Source organism: Bactrocera tryoni, chromosome 1, assembly GCF_016617805.1.
Source record: "Bactrocera tryoni isolate S06 chromosome 1, CSIRO_BtryS06_freeze2, whole genome shotgun sequence".
NCBI classification, from domain to species: Eukaryota; Metazoa; Arthropoda; class Insecta; order Diptera; family Tephritidae; genus Bactrocera; species Bactrocera tryoni.
In genome coordinates this window covers 28,583,913-28,598,260 of record NC_052499.1, presented here as the reverse complement: position 1 = coordinate 28,598,260, position 14,348 = coordinate 28,583,913, and the positions used below count along the sequence as shown (strand labels likewise).

The 14,348-nt window shown below is 35.1% G+C and overlaps 3 protein-coding genes across 3 annotated transcripts; 2 read left to right on the top strand and 1 right to left on the bottom strand.

Annotated features, from left to right (window-relative positions):
* The first annotated feature begins 532 nt into the window (after nucleotides 1-532).
* On the top strand, nucleotides 533-1,065 carry LOC120782173 (cytochrome c oxidase assembly protein COX16 homolog, mitochondrial). The gene is made up of 2 exons (XM_040114309.1): nucleotides 533-694; nucleotides 763-1,065. The coding sequence occupies exons 1-2, from the start codon at nucleotides 576-578 to the stop codon at nucleotides 935-937; spliced, it is 294 nt and encodes a 97-aa protein (XP_039970243.1). The 5' UTR covers nucleotides 533-575; the 3' UTR covers nucleotides 938-1,065.
* Nucleotides 1,066-1,168: 103 nt separating this feature from the next.
* On the top strand, nucleotides 1,169-3,023 carry LOC120782382 (nuA4 complex subunit EAF3 homolog). Its single transcript, XM_040114624.1, has 4 exons — nucleotides 1,169-1,349; nucleotides 1,444-1,561; nucleotides 1,619-1,731; nucleotides 1,794-3,023. Exons 1-4 carry the CDS (start codon nucleotides 1,322-1,324, stop codon nucleotides 2,756-2,758), a joined length of 1,224 nt encoding a protein of 407 aa, XP_039970558.1. The 5' UTR covers nucleotides 1,169-1,321; the 3' UTR covers nucleotides 2,759-3,023.
* A 114-nt stretch (nucleotides 3,024-3,137) lies between these two features.
* Nucleotides 3,138-4,160, bottom strand: LOC120782383 (18S rRNA aminocarboxypropyltransferase). Its single transcript, XM_040114625.1, has one exon. The coding sequence runs from the start codon at nucleotides 4,044-4,046 to the stop codon at nucleotides 3,231-3,233; it is 816 nt and encodes a 271-aa protein (XP_039970559.1). The 5' UTR covers nucleotides 4,047-4,160; the 3' UTR covers nucleotides 3,138-3,230.
* Between the last annotated feature and the right edge of the window lie 10,188 nt (nucleotides 4,161-14,348).

The following is a 14,348-nucleotide window of genomic DNA, read 5'->3' as shown; positions in this document are numbered from 1 at the left end:
GGAAGTTTTAAAAGAATTTTCCTTAGCGTAACGTAGGAATTTTTCGTTCCTATTCCTTCTTTTAGTTTCGGGGGTTTTCACGTTGTGAAGGACGTTAGTCCATTCATTATCATGGACATTGGATTTGATATTGATATTCCAATTACAGGCTCAAAATTATTATATATATTTATTTATCATTAATGAATCGGTTAAACTCAAAATGTTTTTGACATGTTTTAGTTCGAAATTTTACTTTTATAAACAAACTTTCAGTTAGTGTCCCTAACACATTCCAACTCAAACGCTGTTAACTTGAGCAAAATAGCATTTACGACGACATCATAGAAATAATTAACGGAAATCGAATTAAAAACAAAGTACTGTTTTAAAGTATCGTTACATAGTATCTGGTGATTAAAACAAATGTTAGTGAAAAGATCTTTTGGCTTGTGAAATGTACCAATGGGATTGTCCCTATTATTTCTGCCATTACGTGCAACTTAAATTTATTTTATCTCTATAGTTAAAGTCCGGCAGCATTAGATGACAGCACAGCTGATTTCATTTATGTAAACATTAGTCGGTACGTAAAAATGTCGCTGACGCAAAAATTAAATGTTCTTTTCAAAAGAAAATCAATCAAATATGGTGTGCCGTTTTTAATTTTAATGGTTGGAGGTTCCTTTGGACTAGAGCAATTCGCCCGTCTCAGGTAAGGATGTATTGATTACAGCATAACCAATGTATATACATATGCTGACATCTTTTGGTGCTTGTCAGGTATCAGTTCTCTCGTAAGCAGCCGGTAAATCCAGAAGATATGGAGAAATATGGTGTAACAATGAAAAAACCTGAAGAAGTGACATTGGACAAAGAATATGAAAGAATTAAAAGCTTGAATATTGACGAATGGGAGAACAAACGTGGCCCTAGACCATGGGAAGAGACACAATAGTCGGGTAAAAAATGTGGCTAGAAGAGTGCAAAAACTATTACTGTTAACGTTCTACTATTCATAGCTTTTAAGTCATTTGTTTTAGTGTATACAGAGTTTGTAAATAAATTGCTATTTATTATAAACAATATATACATTTTCTTATTGTGAACAGTAAAGTGAGAAGAGTTACACTTGAAAAAATGACATCCGTTATGTTGGCAATGCCATCAAGTGGATCAAGCATTTTGACATTTCAACGAAAAATTCTCAGCTGCTTAAAAATATACAATCCGTGAGAAGAAATCGCTTTCACCAACAAAACAACATTCATAAACTCAAAATTTAAACAATTTTTACTCCCTGGCTTTACTAAAAAATATCAAAATAACTTCTCAAAGTGAAATGACGCCCAAACTAAAATTCGCCGAAGGTATGTATTAATTGAAGTGTATATGCTGTTGTTCCGTGTTAAAAAGTTGTTTATTATTCATTTTTATTTTTATTATAAACGAATACCTATGTAGGCGAAAAAGTATTATGCTTCCATGGACCACTTATTTACGAAGCCAAAGCCCTTAAAAGTACAATTACTAAAGATAAGCAAATAAAGTACTACATTCACTATGCCGGATGGAACAAAAAGTAAGTATTTATGACTATTCCAAACTCTCAAACTAATATAGATTTTTCCAAACCTAGTTGGGATGAATGGGTGCCAGAGAACCGTGTGCTAAAGTACAATGAAGCAAATGTTCAACGCCAAAAAGAGGTATATAAACAACATTCGAATGCAGCTGGAAAAAATAAAAAGAGTAAGTTCGTACATATTTATATACATATATTGAATTACTACTAGATCTTTGTGCTTACGTAGGTACACCAAAGGGTAAAAAAGGCGAAGGAGCTGGCGCCACCTCAAAAGACGGTACAGCTAGTGGCAGCAGTGAATCGCGCGCTTCCACTCCATCAAAAGATTTAAACACAACCCCCTTGGCAGCACCATCAACTTCGGGAAGAGGCAATCGCTCGAAACCAACAACTAGTACTCCGGTCGCTAAAGATAGTGATGTCAGCGCAAAGGATGATTCTACCGCCGCTGCTGCAAGTAATAAAGACGAAACAACCAAAGATGAGCCTCCCAAAAAGAAGCGTGGAGGATCAACTTCAAACGCAAGTGACAAATCTAATGGTAGCGGAGCGGGTACAAGTAGTAATGCAATAACAACGCCTGCGGCTACTGGCACAAGCATTGGAAGTGCAGGCTCATCACATCAAAATCGTTTGGACTCGTGTGTGGAAAATGAAGAATCATTCCTTTCCAAAGTGGAGGTTAAAATAAAAATACCAGACGAGCTTAAGCAATGCCTCGCCGATGATTGGGATGCTATTACACGCCAGCACAAACTGCTCGACATTCCTGCAAAGATTACAGTTCAGGATATTGTTGATCAATATATTGCCTTTAAGAAAACATCAAAATCGACGAACGCTTCCAAGGAAGTAGCAATTAACGATGTGCTAAATGGTGTTGTTGAATATTTTAATGTTATGATAGGTTCACAGTTGCTCTATAAATTTGAACGGCCCCAATACGCGGAAATATTGCAACAACATCCCGAAACACCACTTTCCAAGCTTTATGGGGGATTTCATCTGCTACGTCTATTCGTTAAACTTGGATCAATGCTTGGATTCTCCGCATTAGATGAAAAATCAATGCAGATGCTATTAGTGCATCTTCACGACTTTCTCAAATTCCTTGTGAAGAATAGTGCCACTTATTTCAGCATGACTAATTTTGTCAATGTTAGTCCAGAGTACCATCGAAATACTCAATGATTTTAAATCTGCTGCGGATTTGGGAGTTGTGCCAATGGATATGTCACTTTTATAAAATAAACTGTTGCTTGGATTCGTCAGTTAACAAAAGGATTTCATCATATATGTTCTTAATTCGCATATTCGTAGCACTTCATATTTTATTTTAATGCACGACCAGCATACCCATACAACTTCGTAGAGGGTCCCCTTGTAGTGATATCAGCCTTTAATAAATAATTTCTTTAACCTATTGCCAGATGTAGATTTGATGTATTTAAAATTGGAATTTACATTATAATTAATATCTGAATATTACTTTTGTATGAGTTCTTAAATTAGAATAAATATTTTCTAAATCTTAAAAATCATTGTTTTATTACAATTCCTATGTGATTGAAAGTAGACAGAAATTTAAAAATGTTTTTTTTTTGTTATTTTATCATTTGTTTACTTTTAAGTTAACTAAAAGAATTCAGCGAGGAAAAGAAACTCACTTTACATTAGTTTCAACGTAATTATTTTCTATATCTTTGTCGTCATCCTCTTCATCACTGCTGCTACTGCTCGTTGGGTAGAATTCACTAAAATCTTTTGGTTTATTATGTGCAGCTTGCTCCTTTTCCAGGTATTCATTTTGCACCTGTACAATCTCTTCACTGGTCTTACATTCAGCATAACTATTTAGCAGTGATTCATTCAGTTCAATGAAAGAATGTCCCCATGAAAACTTGCCCATATACCATTGCGCTTCATCCACGTAGCCACAAATATAGAGCGTCGCTGCAATTGCTTCAACGCAACTCAATTTGCAGGGTTTTCCATAGTTAATGGGATTAGCTGCTACAAGATATGGCAGCAAGCGTGGATGTGGGCTACGCATGCGATTGAAGGGTGTCTCTTCAAGTTTAGCCCATGAACAATCCACCACTGCTACACCTGCCGCTCCAACTATATCTTTATCAAGTGGGCTGACACAATTTACACCAACCGGTGTAAGAACAAGACCTGGAAATTTTTGACCCAAACGTAAATTTTCAATAAGACCTAGTCGTGCCAATTTTCGTCCAGAGCATTTCTTTGGATCACAATGATTCAGATCCCACATAGCAATTGGGAAGTCTGGTGGATGTCCCATACCATCGATACCAGCATCGGAGGATGAGGAACTGCTATCACTATTATCACTAGCAAGATCGCAGGCACGTTGCGCTAATTGACGTTCGCAATTGCGATTGGTTTTCACATTGCGATATTGTCCGTGTGCGCCTCCTCCACGTTTTCCTTTGCCGCGGTTACGGGCACTCATTTCACAAAGTATATTTTAATATTCGACGATACAAATAACTAAAAACAGAAAATCAAAAATTAAATGGTAATCAAAGCACTACTTGTGGTTTTGTTTACATTTTCTGACATTACTATGACATGTGTTTTTAGGTTTGTTCACAGACTCTAGAGTTGAAAAATAAAATACAAAGAAACATTTCAAGTTGCATTATATATTTAAATGTGTAATTAATTTTAAAATTATATGCAGTGAATTTACAAGAGCAGAAGAAGAATGTTAATTGTTACCATTGCCTATACGGAATATCAAATTAACACATACATACATATACATACTTATTGAGATAAAAGAAAGCAGAAAAAAAATCAAACTGATATTTTAATATACTCTTTAATTAAAATTTCTTATTATTATATAAATTATATTTAATTTGATTATAGTTAAATATTATCAGAAAATTTGATTGTTAATTTTAGACCTACATATACATACTTTAGAGAATAATAAAAATTTACAAAAATACCGATATTCTTTTTTCAAAATTTAAAACACTTATTTTTTTAATTTTATAAAAATGCCATAGATTTGTCAGTATACATCTTTTCTCTTGGTTTTTACTTAGGCGTACATATGTATATCTTATTTATAAATTATGTAGGTGGCAGAATATGCGTGTACCTCGCCATTTAGTAATATACATATATAATACTATGTATGCTAAAATTATATGTCTATGCATTTCCTATTTACCAAATCTAAGTAAATATTTATTGTACGAAACGAATACATGTCTCTAGTTCCCTTGCCAACGAAATATAAAATGAAAACAGGCAAAAAATAAAGTTACGTTTAAATGTCAAGAAGAATTTGCGAAATTTTAGCTATCAGTTAACGTAAAGTCAATAAAACATCTATTTCTAATTTCAATGCTAAATTTTCAATTGATTAAGTTCAAATGCGTAAACTCAATGTAAGCGAATTTAAACAAAACAAGTGCAATAATTTACATAGCTGCTGTGTCAGCGGACCACATTTACATATGTATGTATATGTGTACATATGTATGTATGTACAGGGTTTGTCCGGAAAGTAATAGGACTGAGTCGATTTAAAAAAATTTATTGAACTAATCGTTACAATTCTTTAAAAACTTTAAAAATAGGCTCCTGCTGCGTCGATGCCAGCACGATTTCCAAGCATTGAAGGCGTCACGGAAGGCATTCTCCGGAGTAGCATTGAGAGCCGAAGTGCATGCTGCTTGGATTCCCTTTCAGCCTTTGGCCTTTTCAGGCAAGGAAACAAAATAAGTCCGGAGGCCACATCTGGGCTGTAGGGCAGCTGCGGAAGCGTTGGGATGCCGGCCTTGGTGAGGTAACTGTTCACAAGAAAGGCGATGTGAGCCGGGGCGTTTTCGTTGTGCAACTTCCAATCGGCTGCAATACTTGAAATTATAAAAACTTTATATTTTCGAAATTGTAAAAATTTTGATATTTTGACGTGATAATTTCAGATAGAAAATTTGAGTCTGTTTTCAAAATAAAGAGAAAAAATATATGTATATTAAAACAAGTAAGAAAGGGCTAAGGTCGGGTGCATCGGAACATTTTATACTCTTGCAACTTGAAAGAATCAAAGCCAGGGAAATACTTTAAGATGTAAAACCAATCATAAAGAGCAAAGCGTATTTATTTACTGAGTTATCGCGCTTTTAATAGTCTTTAACAGTACCGTTATATGGGGAGTGAGCGAGGTTATCCTCCGTTTTCAGCCACACTATGGGTAGAAGTTCTTATAAGATATGTACTCGGCAAATTTGGTTGCTGTAGCTTAAATGGTTTAGGAGATGTGTACATTAAACTTGTTAGAGGGCGGGACCACGCCCACTTTTTCAAAACATTTTGCCCACAGATGCCCCTTTTTACTGCGATCCCCTGTACCAAATTTTAGCTTTATATCTTCATTTAGTGCTTAGTTGTGGTACTTTATATGTTTTCGGTTATTGGCGATCTGTGGGCGTGGCAGTGGTCCGATTACGCCCATCTACGAACTCGATATTTTTTTTTTGTGCTAATGAATCTACATCTAGTTTCATCAAGATATCTCAATTTTTACAACCGTTAGGTGAACAATATACTCTGTAGCAACTGGTTGGTAGGAACAAAAAAGGGTAGTTTGTTTGGGACATAAAAATTCTAATTTAGATCAAGTTTCTTTTAATTTTTTTTTATAAAAAACCAAACACTTGGTTATTTTAATATTTCATTTAAATTTGGATGTTAGGTATATCTTTTTGTTAATTATAATTTTGTCATATAACTTTTTAGACTTCGTAGTTTTGCGGAAGTCGAGATAAGCCGTTTCATCCCTTAAATATGGAACTACTCCCTTCTTCTTCCTCTTCCCGACCTCAGATCGAAAGTAAATTATTTATCCTTTGCATTTTGTTATTCTATCTTTCGTTTCCAATGGGTTTGATCTTGTTGTGATTTTTTTTTTGCTATCAAAAATTACCTAACCTGATCTAATATGTGTGGGGATGTTTTGCGAGTTTACCAACAATTTGACATTTCTTTTACATATCAATAGGGTGGTTAGTGCGAAACGAAATCTAAAAGCAATAATAATAATTTTCATTTCAAAAATAATTATTTTGTTTTAATCACTAATTAAAAATAATAAACTACTAATACGTAATTACATACATTATATATACTTATGTATTTAGTTATTTAGCTCCTCTTTCTAAGTTCACAAAAACATTTTTTTATTTATTTTTCTTCTTCTACGTGTTATAACATTGTCTGCTAGAGTCCACTAAAGGACAAACCAACTTAACAAAGGAGTTCACCTTGACCGCTGCTTTTGGACATATAGGCAAAAGTAGTTCAAAGTTAGATTTCCTTTTTGCAACGACAACATTCGTTTGCTTGAGAGATTTACAAACGTAAAACTTCAATAAATGCATGCATATACTACTAGTATATGTATGTTTGTATGTATGAAAAAGCAATGTTCAATAAATTATTGTTTCATGACAAAGATCGTGTGTAATAACAGTAACCCAGTAATTCATAAGGAGCATGCTGTTCATAATTACAAGAAAATCGTTTGTGGGAGTTATAATTTTGTAAATCATGCCTTTAAGAGAAAGAAAATCTTACTTATATGAGTGATGGTATTTCATTTGGTATAAAATAGAGTTGCTAATCTCTTAAAATCGTACCGTTTGTGTATTACGTAGATGTGTAAGTATTTGTCATGAGATTTTGTAGTTATTCATTTAATAGGATATATTTCCATGTAGTAACATCCTGAAGAAAACGTCGGAGACCCTATAAATTATATACATATGTACATTAAATGATCAATGTGTCTTGTCTGCCTGTATATACGCGAGCTAGTCCCTCAATTTTGAGATATCGATATGAAATTTCACACACGAGCGTTTCTCTCGAAGTGGCTGCTCATTTGTCGGAATCGCCAATATCGAAAAATATAGCAGATAGCTGCAATGCAAACTGACTGATCTAAATTAAGCTCTTGTATGGAAAATTTTTTTATTTGAATATTATAGCTTTTGGGCATCCAAAGTTAACGTTTTTTCTTGTTTTAGAGTAAAGCGAACACATAGAATTGGGAAGGAGTCTAAAAGAATGAATATGAAATTATGTTCTGCTTAGATTCTCCCTTTATTTGATCAATATATCCTAAATGGTTTCACTTATATTCCATAAAGCTAAAGTCCTTATGTTAAGTATATGCCTTAAGGGAGAAGATTTTTCTCACCTTTGTGAAGTATTCCTAGAAATTTTCAGGTACGTTAACCCATAAGTAAGTCAAAGAAGCAGACGATACTCAAAATAGCGATTGTAATCCAATTTTAATTTTGGTTTAATAATTCTTCACATGAATAACAGGCAACCAAATTACATAAGATGTGTTGAGTAGTTTATTATATATTAGATTTTATGCAAAAATGGCCCAATACCATTACACACATATTATTTTTTCCTCATTAGACAATATACAACCATATTTTTCGATTATTTTCTTTGAAAGGTTTTCTAAACCACTTATATTGTGTCAACGTCTTTTCAGAATTTGTTATAGTTTAATTGGTTGCACCGTTAAATATCACGCATGTGGCCATGACTACGAAGCCTTGTTCTGGAGGCAGTCAATTTCTAGCTTCTCAACCCAAGTATAAAAATAAGCACTCAAGAAGATGCAAACAATTTTTAGTTGAAGGAAAAAATAACTTCGAATACGGCAACGGCTACTAACATTCTTTCAAAAAATTAAATGTACTATGTATATCCTGCGGTGTGTTTGTTGGGTTCTTATAATGAGCTCCGTCATATTTCATCAATGCTTAAGCTAGTCGTTGCCACCGTCACTATGTGTTATTGCCGGCTTCATTCCCGTTTTCCGCCACTCTGCTCCAATATAGTCATACACTTAACAACAACAAAAAATACACAAGTTGTACGCTATTTAATTATTTTTAGATAGACTTGATGTTTTTTCATTATAGAAACATATGTACATACATACATATGTGTATTTATGTATGTATGTGTACACGTGTGTTGTACAATATTGACTCGCAAAGTTTGTAGAGTAAGTAGTTGTTGAAATTATCAACGGAGGCAACAACTTTATGGTCTTTAATGCCTCGTAATTGGCCAAGCATTTTGGGCTAGCGTCAATTTTCACCATTTATGGAAGTGATTTTCTCGACTAGTATTGCTTTTTCAAATTATTTTTCATATTTTCCTAGAACAAGTGTTCTTACTTTGTTTGCTTTTGTTCCATTTGTGGATTTGTGCTCACATGTGAAAGAGTGCTGATCAATAATCTTTATTTGAAATTATGATAAACGTAAATAATCCTATGGCAAGCGCCAAGGTTGAGAAATCTCGCGAGCAAATTAATGCAAACAAAAATTATTTTTGAAAACGAAATATGTATTGGATATCAATGAATGTGAGTGTGCAGTGGCAGAATAGAGAAATATTTCTGTTTATAATTGGCAAAAGTCAATGTTAAAATATATACATTTGTGTATATTTATATAGATAATCGTATAATGTTTGTAAAGTGTTGGCGATTTCGGATATTTTCGACTTATTAAATCTTTTCAAATATGTAAGTCAAAGCTTATACATATGTATAAATATCATATAAATCAACATTAATTATCTTATATATAAAAATGAAACGCCTTTTTTGTATATCCGCGCTTTATGCCCAAACCACAGCACGGAAAGACGTGAACATTTGCACGGGTATTCCTTTAGTTCTGGAGTAGGTCCTAACGGCGGATTTTTTTTTGGCAAAATCACCCTCGATTTCGCAATTTATGTCTATATTTATAACTCAAGAACGGCTGAACTGATTTGACTGAAAATTGGTGATGAGGTAGCTTGGAACCTCGGGACGAGCGTAGGCTCCTTTCTATCGTTCTATGTTAAAAGTCACAACAATTCATAAATAAAAGAAATTATGTTTCAAAACATAAGCAAGTGTTCAATATTAATGTTAGCATCATTTGAAATTTTTTTTACCTCGAAAATACAAAATAACATCACACAGCTACTGGCAGGGTACAGTATTTTTTATTTACATACACATATACTATGTACTATATATGAATTATACTGATAGTTGTAACTGAACAAGAAAAATTTTAATCATAATTTGGGATGAGTGCATAATAGCTGACAAATATTCCTGAAGCAATGCAAAATTTAAAAGGAACGATCAAGTCTGTGTTTTCTTACGAGAAGTGTCTGAGTTTTAGTCGTCGATTTTGCAATTATATTCGATGAATGTTAAGGGGGTATTCCACTCTAGAATTTTGAAAAATTCGATTTTGTTTCATATATTTAAAGTTTAGACCCTTAAGAACATATCCTCTAAAGGATTTTTAAAAATTAAAATTATTTTAAGAGCTAAAGTTACTTTAGTGACGCAGTACCTAGCCCGGTTCGGCCGTATCGAATTTTTTAAACGCGTTTTTCTCGAAACTACTTTTTTCCACACGGTACCGGCATTATCTCAAGTTCTATACAACCGATTAACTTGAAATTTTGTGTGAACCTTCTTTATATAATCCTTTATCGTTCCTATAAGCATCGTGTCAAAATTTTTGTTTTTAATATTTAAAAAAAATTCAGGAATTTCAAAAAAAAAGCGTAAAAAATGATTTTTATTTTCAGGCAGTCGCCATTTTTCAAAAATTTTTTTTTCGTATTCCCTGAGGTAGGGACTATAACAGCATCCTTACTGATTGAGAATTTCTTTTGATTTTTTTTTTTCAGACCACCAGGAGAGTCAGGATTAATGTCACCAGGATGCGCCATTTTTTTTTACCTGTCTCTCCCCCTTCTAATGATTTTAGTTTTTAATATTGTTTTGTAAATTTCTTTTCTGTATTCTTAGATATCAATAAAACCACCATAAAAAATGGATAATAAAAAATATTAATTGCCTTTTTACGATACTTTAAAAATTACTGCTCCTAGAGTAGAATACCCCTTTAAACAAACATTACCACATGATTCGTTATATGGTAGGGCGTTAGACGCGCCCTCTTCTGCTCTACTCCAGCACTGTTATTCGCTATAGCAAGAAGAATATAAGTATGTATATGGGGGTAATATGCGATGCTGTTGCAGAGACTGTGAAGATGTTGTTCTTCTTCTTTATTGTCATAGACACAGCTTACGCGATTATAGCCGAGTTAACAGCAGCGCGCCAGTTGTTTCTTCTTTTTGCTACGTGGCGCCAATTGGATATTTCAAGCGAGGTCAGGTCCTTCTCCACCTGGTCCTTCCAACGGGGTGAAGGTCTCCTTTTCCTCGGCTTCCCCCGGCAGGTACTGCATCGAATACTTTAAGAGCTGGAGTGTTTTCGTCCATTCGGACGACATGACTAGCCAACGTAACCGCCGTGTTTTAATTCGCTATCTATAATATATCATACAGCTCTTCGTTCCATCGAATGCGGTACTCGACGTGGCCAACGCGCAAAGGACCATAAATCGTACGCAGAACTTTTCTCTCGAAAACTTGCAACGTTGACTCATCAGTTTTTGTCATCGTCCAAGCCTCTGCACCATATAGCAGGACGGGAATTATGAGTGACTTATAGAGTTTTGTTCATCGAGAGAGGACTTTGCTTCTCAATTGCCTACTCAGTCCGAAGTAACACCTGTTGGCAAGAGTTATTCTGCGTTGGATTTCCAGGCTGACATTGTTGGTGGTGTTTACACTGGTTATAAGGTAGACGAAATTATCTACAACTTCAAAGTTATGACTGTCAACAGTAACGTGAGAGCCAAGTTGCGAGTGCAACGACTGTTTGTTTGATGATAGGAGATATTTCGTCTTACCCTCGTTCACTGCCAGACCCGTTTGTCCAGTCTGGAGGAGCATAATTTCAGTATGCTCTTGGCATCGGTCACTAGATCACCTTTGGGGGTTCTACAAGAGTATGCTCCGGTCTTGAAATCTTCTGTTAGCCGCCGCATTTTTTCGTAGATTTTTCCAGATTTTTCCTCTGTCGGCCAGCTTATCAAGCTCTTCGTACTCACGCATTTCGGTCTCTTTCTTCTTCTGTCTACAAATGCGTCTCGCTTCCCTCTTCAACTCTCGGTATCTACCCCATCCCGCACGTGTAGTAGTCGATCGTAACGTTGCGAGGTAGGCAGCCTGTTTTCTCTGCGCTGCGACACAGCACTCCTCGTCGTACCAGTTGTTCTTTTGGCGCTTTCCGGAAACCAATGGTTTCGGTTGCAGCTGTACGTAAGGAGTTTGAGATGACGTCCCACAGTTCCCTTATACCGAGTTGTTGACGAGTGCTCTCAGAGAGCAGGAGTGCAAGTCGAGTAGAAAATCGTTCTGCTGTCTGTTGTGCTTGCAGCTTCTCGACGTCGTTGCTGCACAGAGGTGGGTGCGTATCTTGGCCGCAACAAGGTAGTGGTCCGAGTCGATGTTAGGACCTCGGAGTACACGCACATCTAAAACACTGGAGACGTGTCTTCCGTCTATCACAACATGATCGATCTGGTTGGTGGTTTTTCGATCCAGAGACAGTCAGGTGGCTTGATGAATTTTCTTATGCTGGAATCTAGTACAACAGATAACCATATTTCGGGCCCAGGCGAAGTCGATCAGCCTCAACCCATTTGGGGTTGTTTTTTTCGTGGAGGCTGAATTTACCGACCGTAGTGCCAAAGATACCTTCTTTGCCCACCTTGACGTTAAAGTCGCCAAACACGATTGTGATATCGTGGCGTAGGTGCATTCCAAGCGCTCATAGAAGGCATCTTTGGTCACATCGTCCATCTCTTCCGTCGGGGCGTGGGCGCAGATCAGCGATTTGTTGAAGAACCTCGCTTTGATGCGGATTGTGGCTAGACGTTCACTCATCGGATTGAATGATAGTACTCGGCGACGGAGTCTCTCTCCCACCACGAATCCAACACCAAATTTGCACTCCTTTATATGGCCACTGTAGTAAATGCCACATGGACCTTCTCGCTTCAGGCCTTGTCCCGTCTTGGACAGCAGTGATGTCAGCCTTCACTCTAACGAGGACATCAACCAGCTGGGCAGCGGCACCTTCCCAATAAAAACGGTGCATGCCCTAAAATCGAAGTTGCTTGCGTGGTCAAACAGTCTCCCAGCCACCAAAGTGGTTGGAATCGGGTGAATTTTGATAATGACATAGTTCCAATATTTTTTAAGAGAATCTATATGGACGAAATTTTTCTCAAGCTTAATAGAAAACGTTGCTTGTAGTCAGGATAGTACTGGTGATAAAGTCAAAACTGTAGCTTTACGGCTTTACTATTCCTATTACCTTCACGATAAGAAATTGGTAGTATCTAGCATTAAAGTATCAGAATAATAACTATATAACCTGGGTTCAGAATCACGGTCCTCTTAATTACTCGTATTGAATTTTAAGGTGGCCGTGTGTAACCAGTGCGCCATTTCACGATTTGTGCTTTTTAAGGGGACTCTCCTTTTTCAAAAAAGGACCATTTCCATAAAGGATCAGTGAAATATCCATTTTGACTGAAAATAGACATTCTGAGGGGCCTCTTGTTTGAAGTGTAAGCTGCTAGAGAATAAAGGAAATCTTTTAGCCGTAAAACTGTTCGAGGTTTATGCCAGAACTCTGCCCAAACCAATAATACAATTCATTAATTTTTGTATTTGTAAATATTAAATAATGAATTCACTCGATATCAAATATCTACGTAATAAAATTAAATAAAAAATATGTTTACGATGTTGTACATGTTGTCTTAAATTTCAATTCCTTACACTGTCTACTTTTTTGGCCTTTTTACACATTTTAAACAATTTTTGTTTTTGTAATTGTTACATCATTAAATTTTCGAATAAATTTGACTAATATTCTGTAGCTTCAATTTATCGTATAAAAATAAAATCTAATATAGAGCATACATAGTTCAGAATAAAATGATAAAACTAATCTGCTTTCGCAGTGAAGGGGTTATATGCAGTTAGAAGGCCGAAAAAAGCGAATTTTCCAGCATTTTTCTGAGAAAGCGTTCAAAGTTATTGATCCAAAAATGTGTAGACATATTACATATGGTATCTTTTAACTGCAGACATAGTATTAGTAAAAATATTAATTTGGAAACGAACTACAGCTGATCTCCGGGAGCTGCTATCAAAAAACGCATATTTGCTGTAACCACTATGTCTCTGAACCAAATCCTTTGAAATTAAAAAACCTAACAGATTTCGTTAAAGTAATATTAAATCTAGTAATTCATCGAAGGAATAAGCAAAATAAAATTTTTTGTCAAAATGGCGGTTCCTAAAAAAAATCGATTTTTGACCAAAATTTCGGACTTAATTTGTTTATAAAAAATATTTATCGATGAGAAAAAATATTCGTTTAATTATTAAAAAATATATTCAAGAAGCTCATGTTAAAAATTGTGACTGAACGGTTTAGCCATTTTCGAGTAATGTTTGGTACCGATTTTAAAAACTCCATACTGAGAATCGATTTTTTGAAAATTGAAATGAGATTGAGATATCTTAATCAGATTATTCTCAATATGAATTTATTTTGTATCAAAAAATAACGTCCATTTGTCTAAGAATTTGTATGTAAAATAGTATGTAAAAAATATGTGAACACGCTATAGCATTCTTAGAAAATCCCAGTTTAAGCTTTTATTAATATCATTCGAAGCTCTCATGACAAATAGTTGATCAGATAATTAACGATCTTACATTAAGTCTTATCTATTTAAATACAATAAGATAA

What these genes read in the sequence shown, in the direction of transcription:
- LOC120782173 (XM_040114309.1), top strand. Translation starts at nt 576, where the DNA reads ATGTCGCTGACGCAAAAATTAAATGTTCTTTTCAAAAGAAAATCAATC. An exon ending in GAGCAATTCGCCCGTCTCAG is followed by an intron (nt 695 to 762) that starts GTAAGGATGTAT and finishes GGTGCTTGTCAG; the next exon opens with GTATCAGTTCTCTCGTAAGC.
- LOC120782382 (XM_040114624.1), top strand. Translation starts at nt 1,322, where the DNA reads ATGACGCCCAAACTAAAATTCGCCGAAG. An exon ending in CAAACTAAAATTCGCCGAAG is followed by an intron (nt 1,350 to 1,443) that starts GTATGTATTAAT and finishes ATACCTATGTAG; the next exon opens with GCGAAAAAGTATTATGCTTC. An exon ending in TATGCCGGATGGAACAAAAA is followed by an intron (nt 1,562 to 1,618) that starts GTAAGTATTTAT and finishes TTCCAAACCTAG; the next exon opens with TTGGGATGAATGGGTGCCAG.
- LOC120782383 (XM_040114625.1), bottom strand. Translation starts at nt 4,046, where the DNA reads ATGAGTGCCCGTAACCGCGGCAAAGGAAAACGTGGAGGAGGCGCACAC.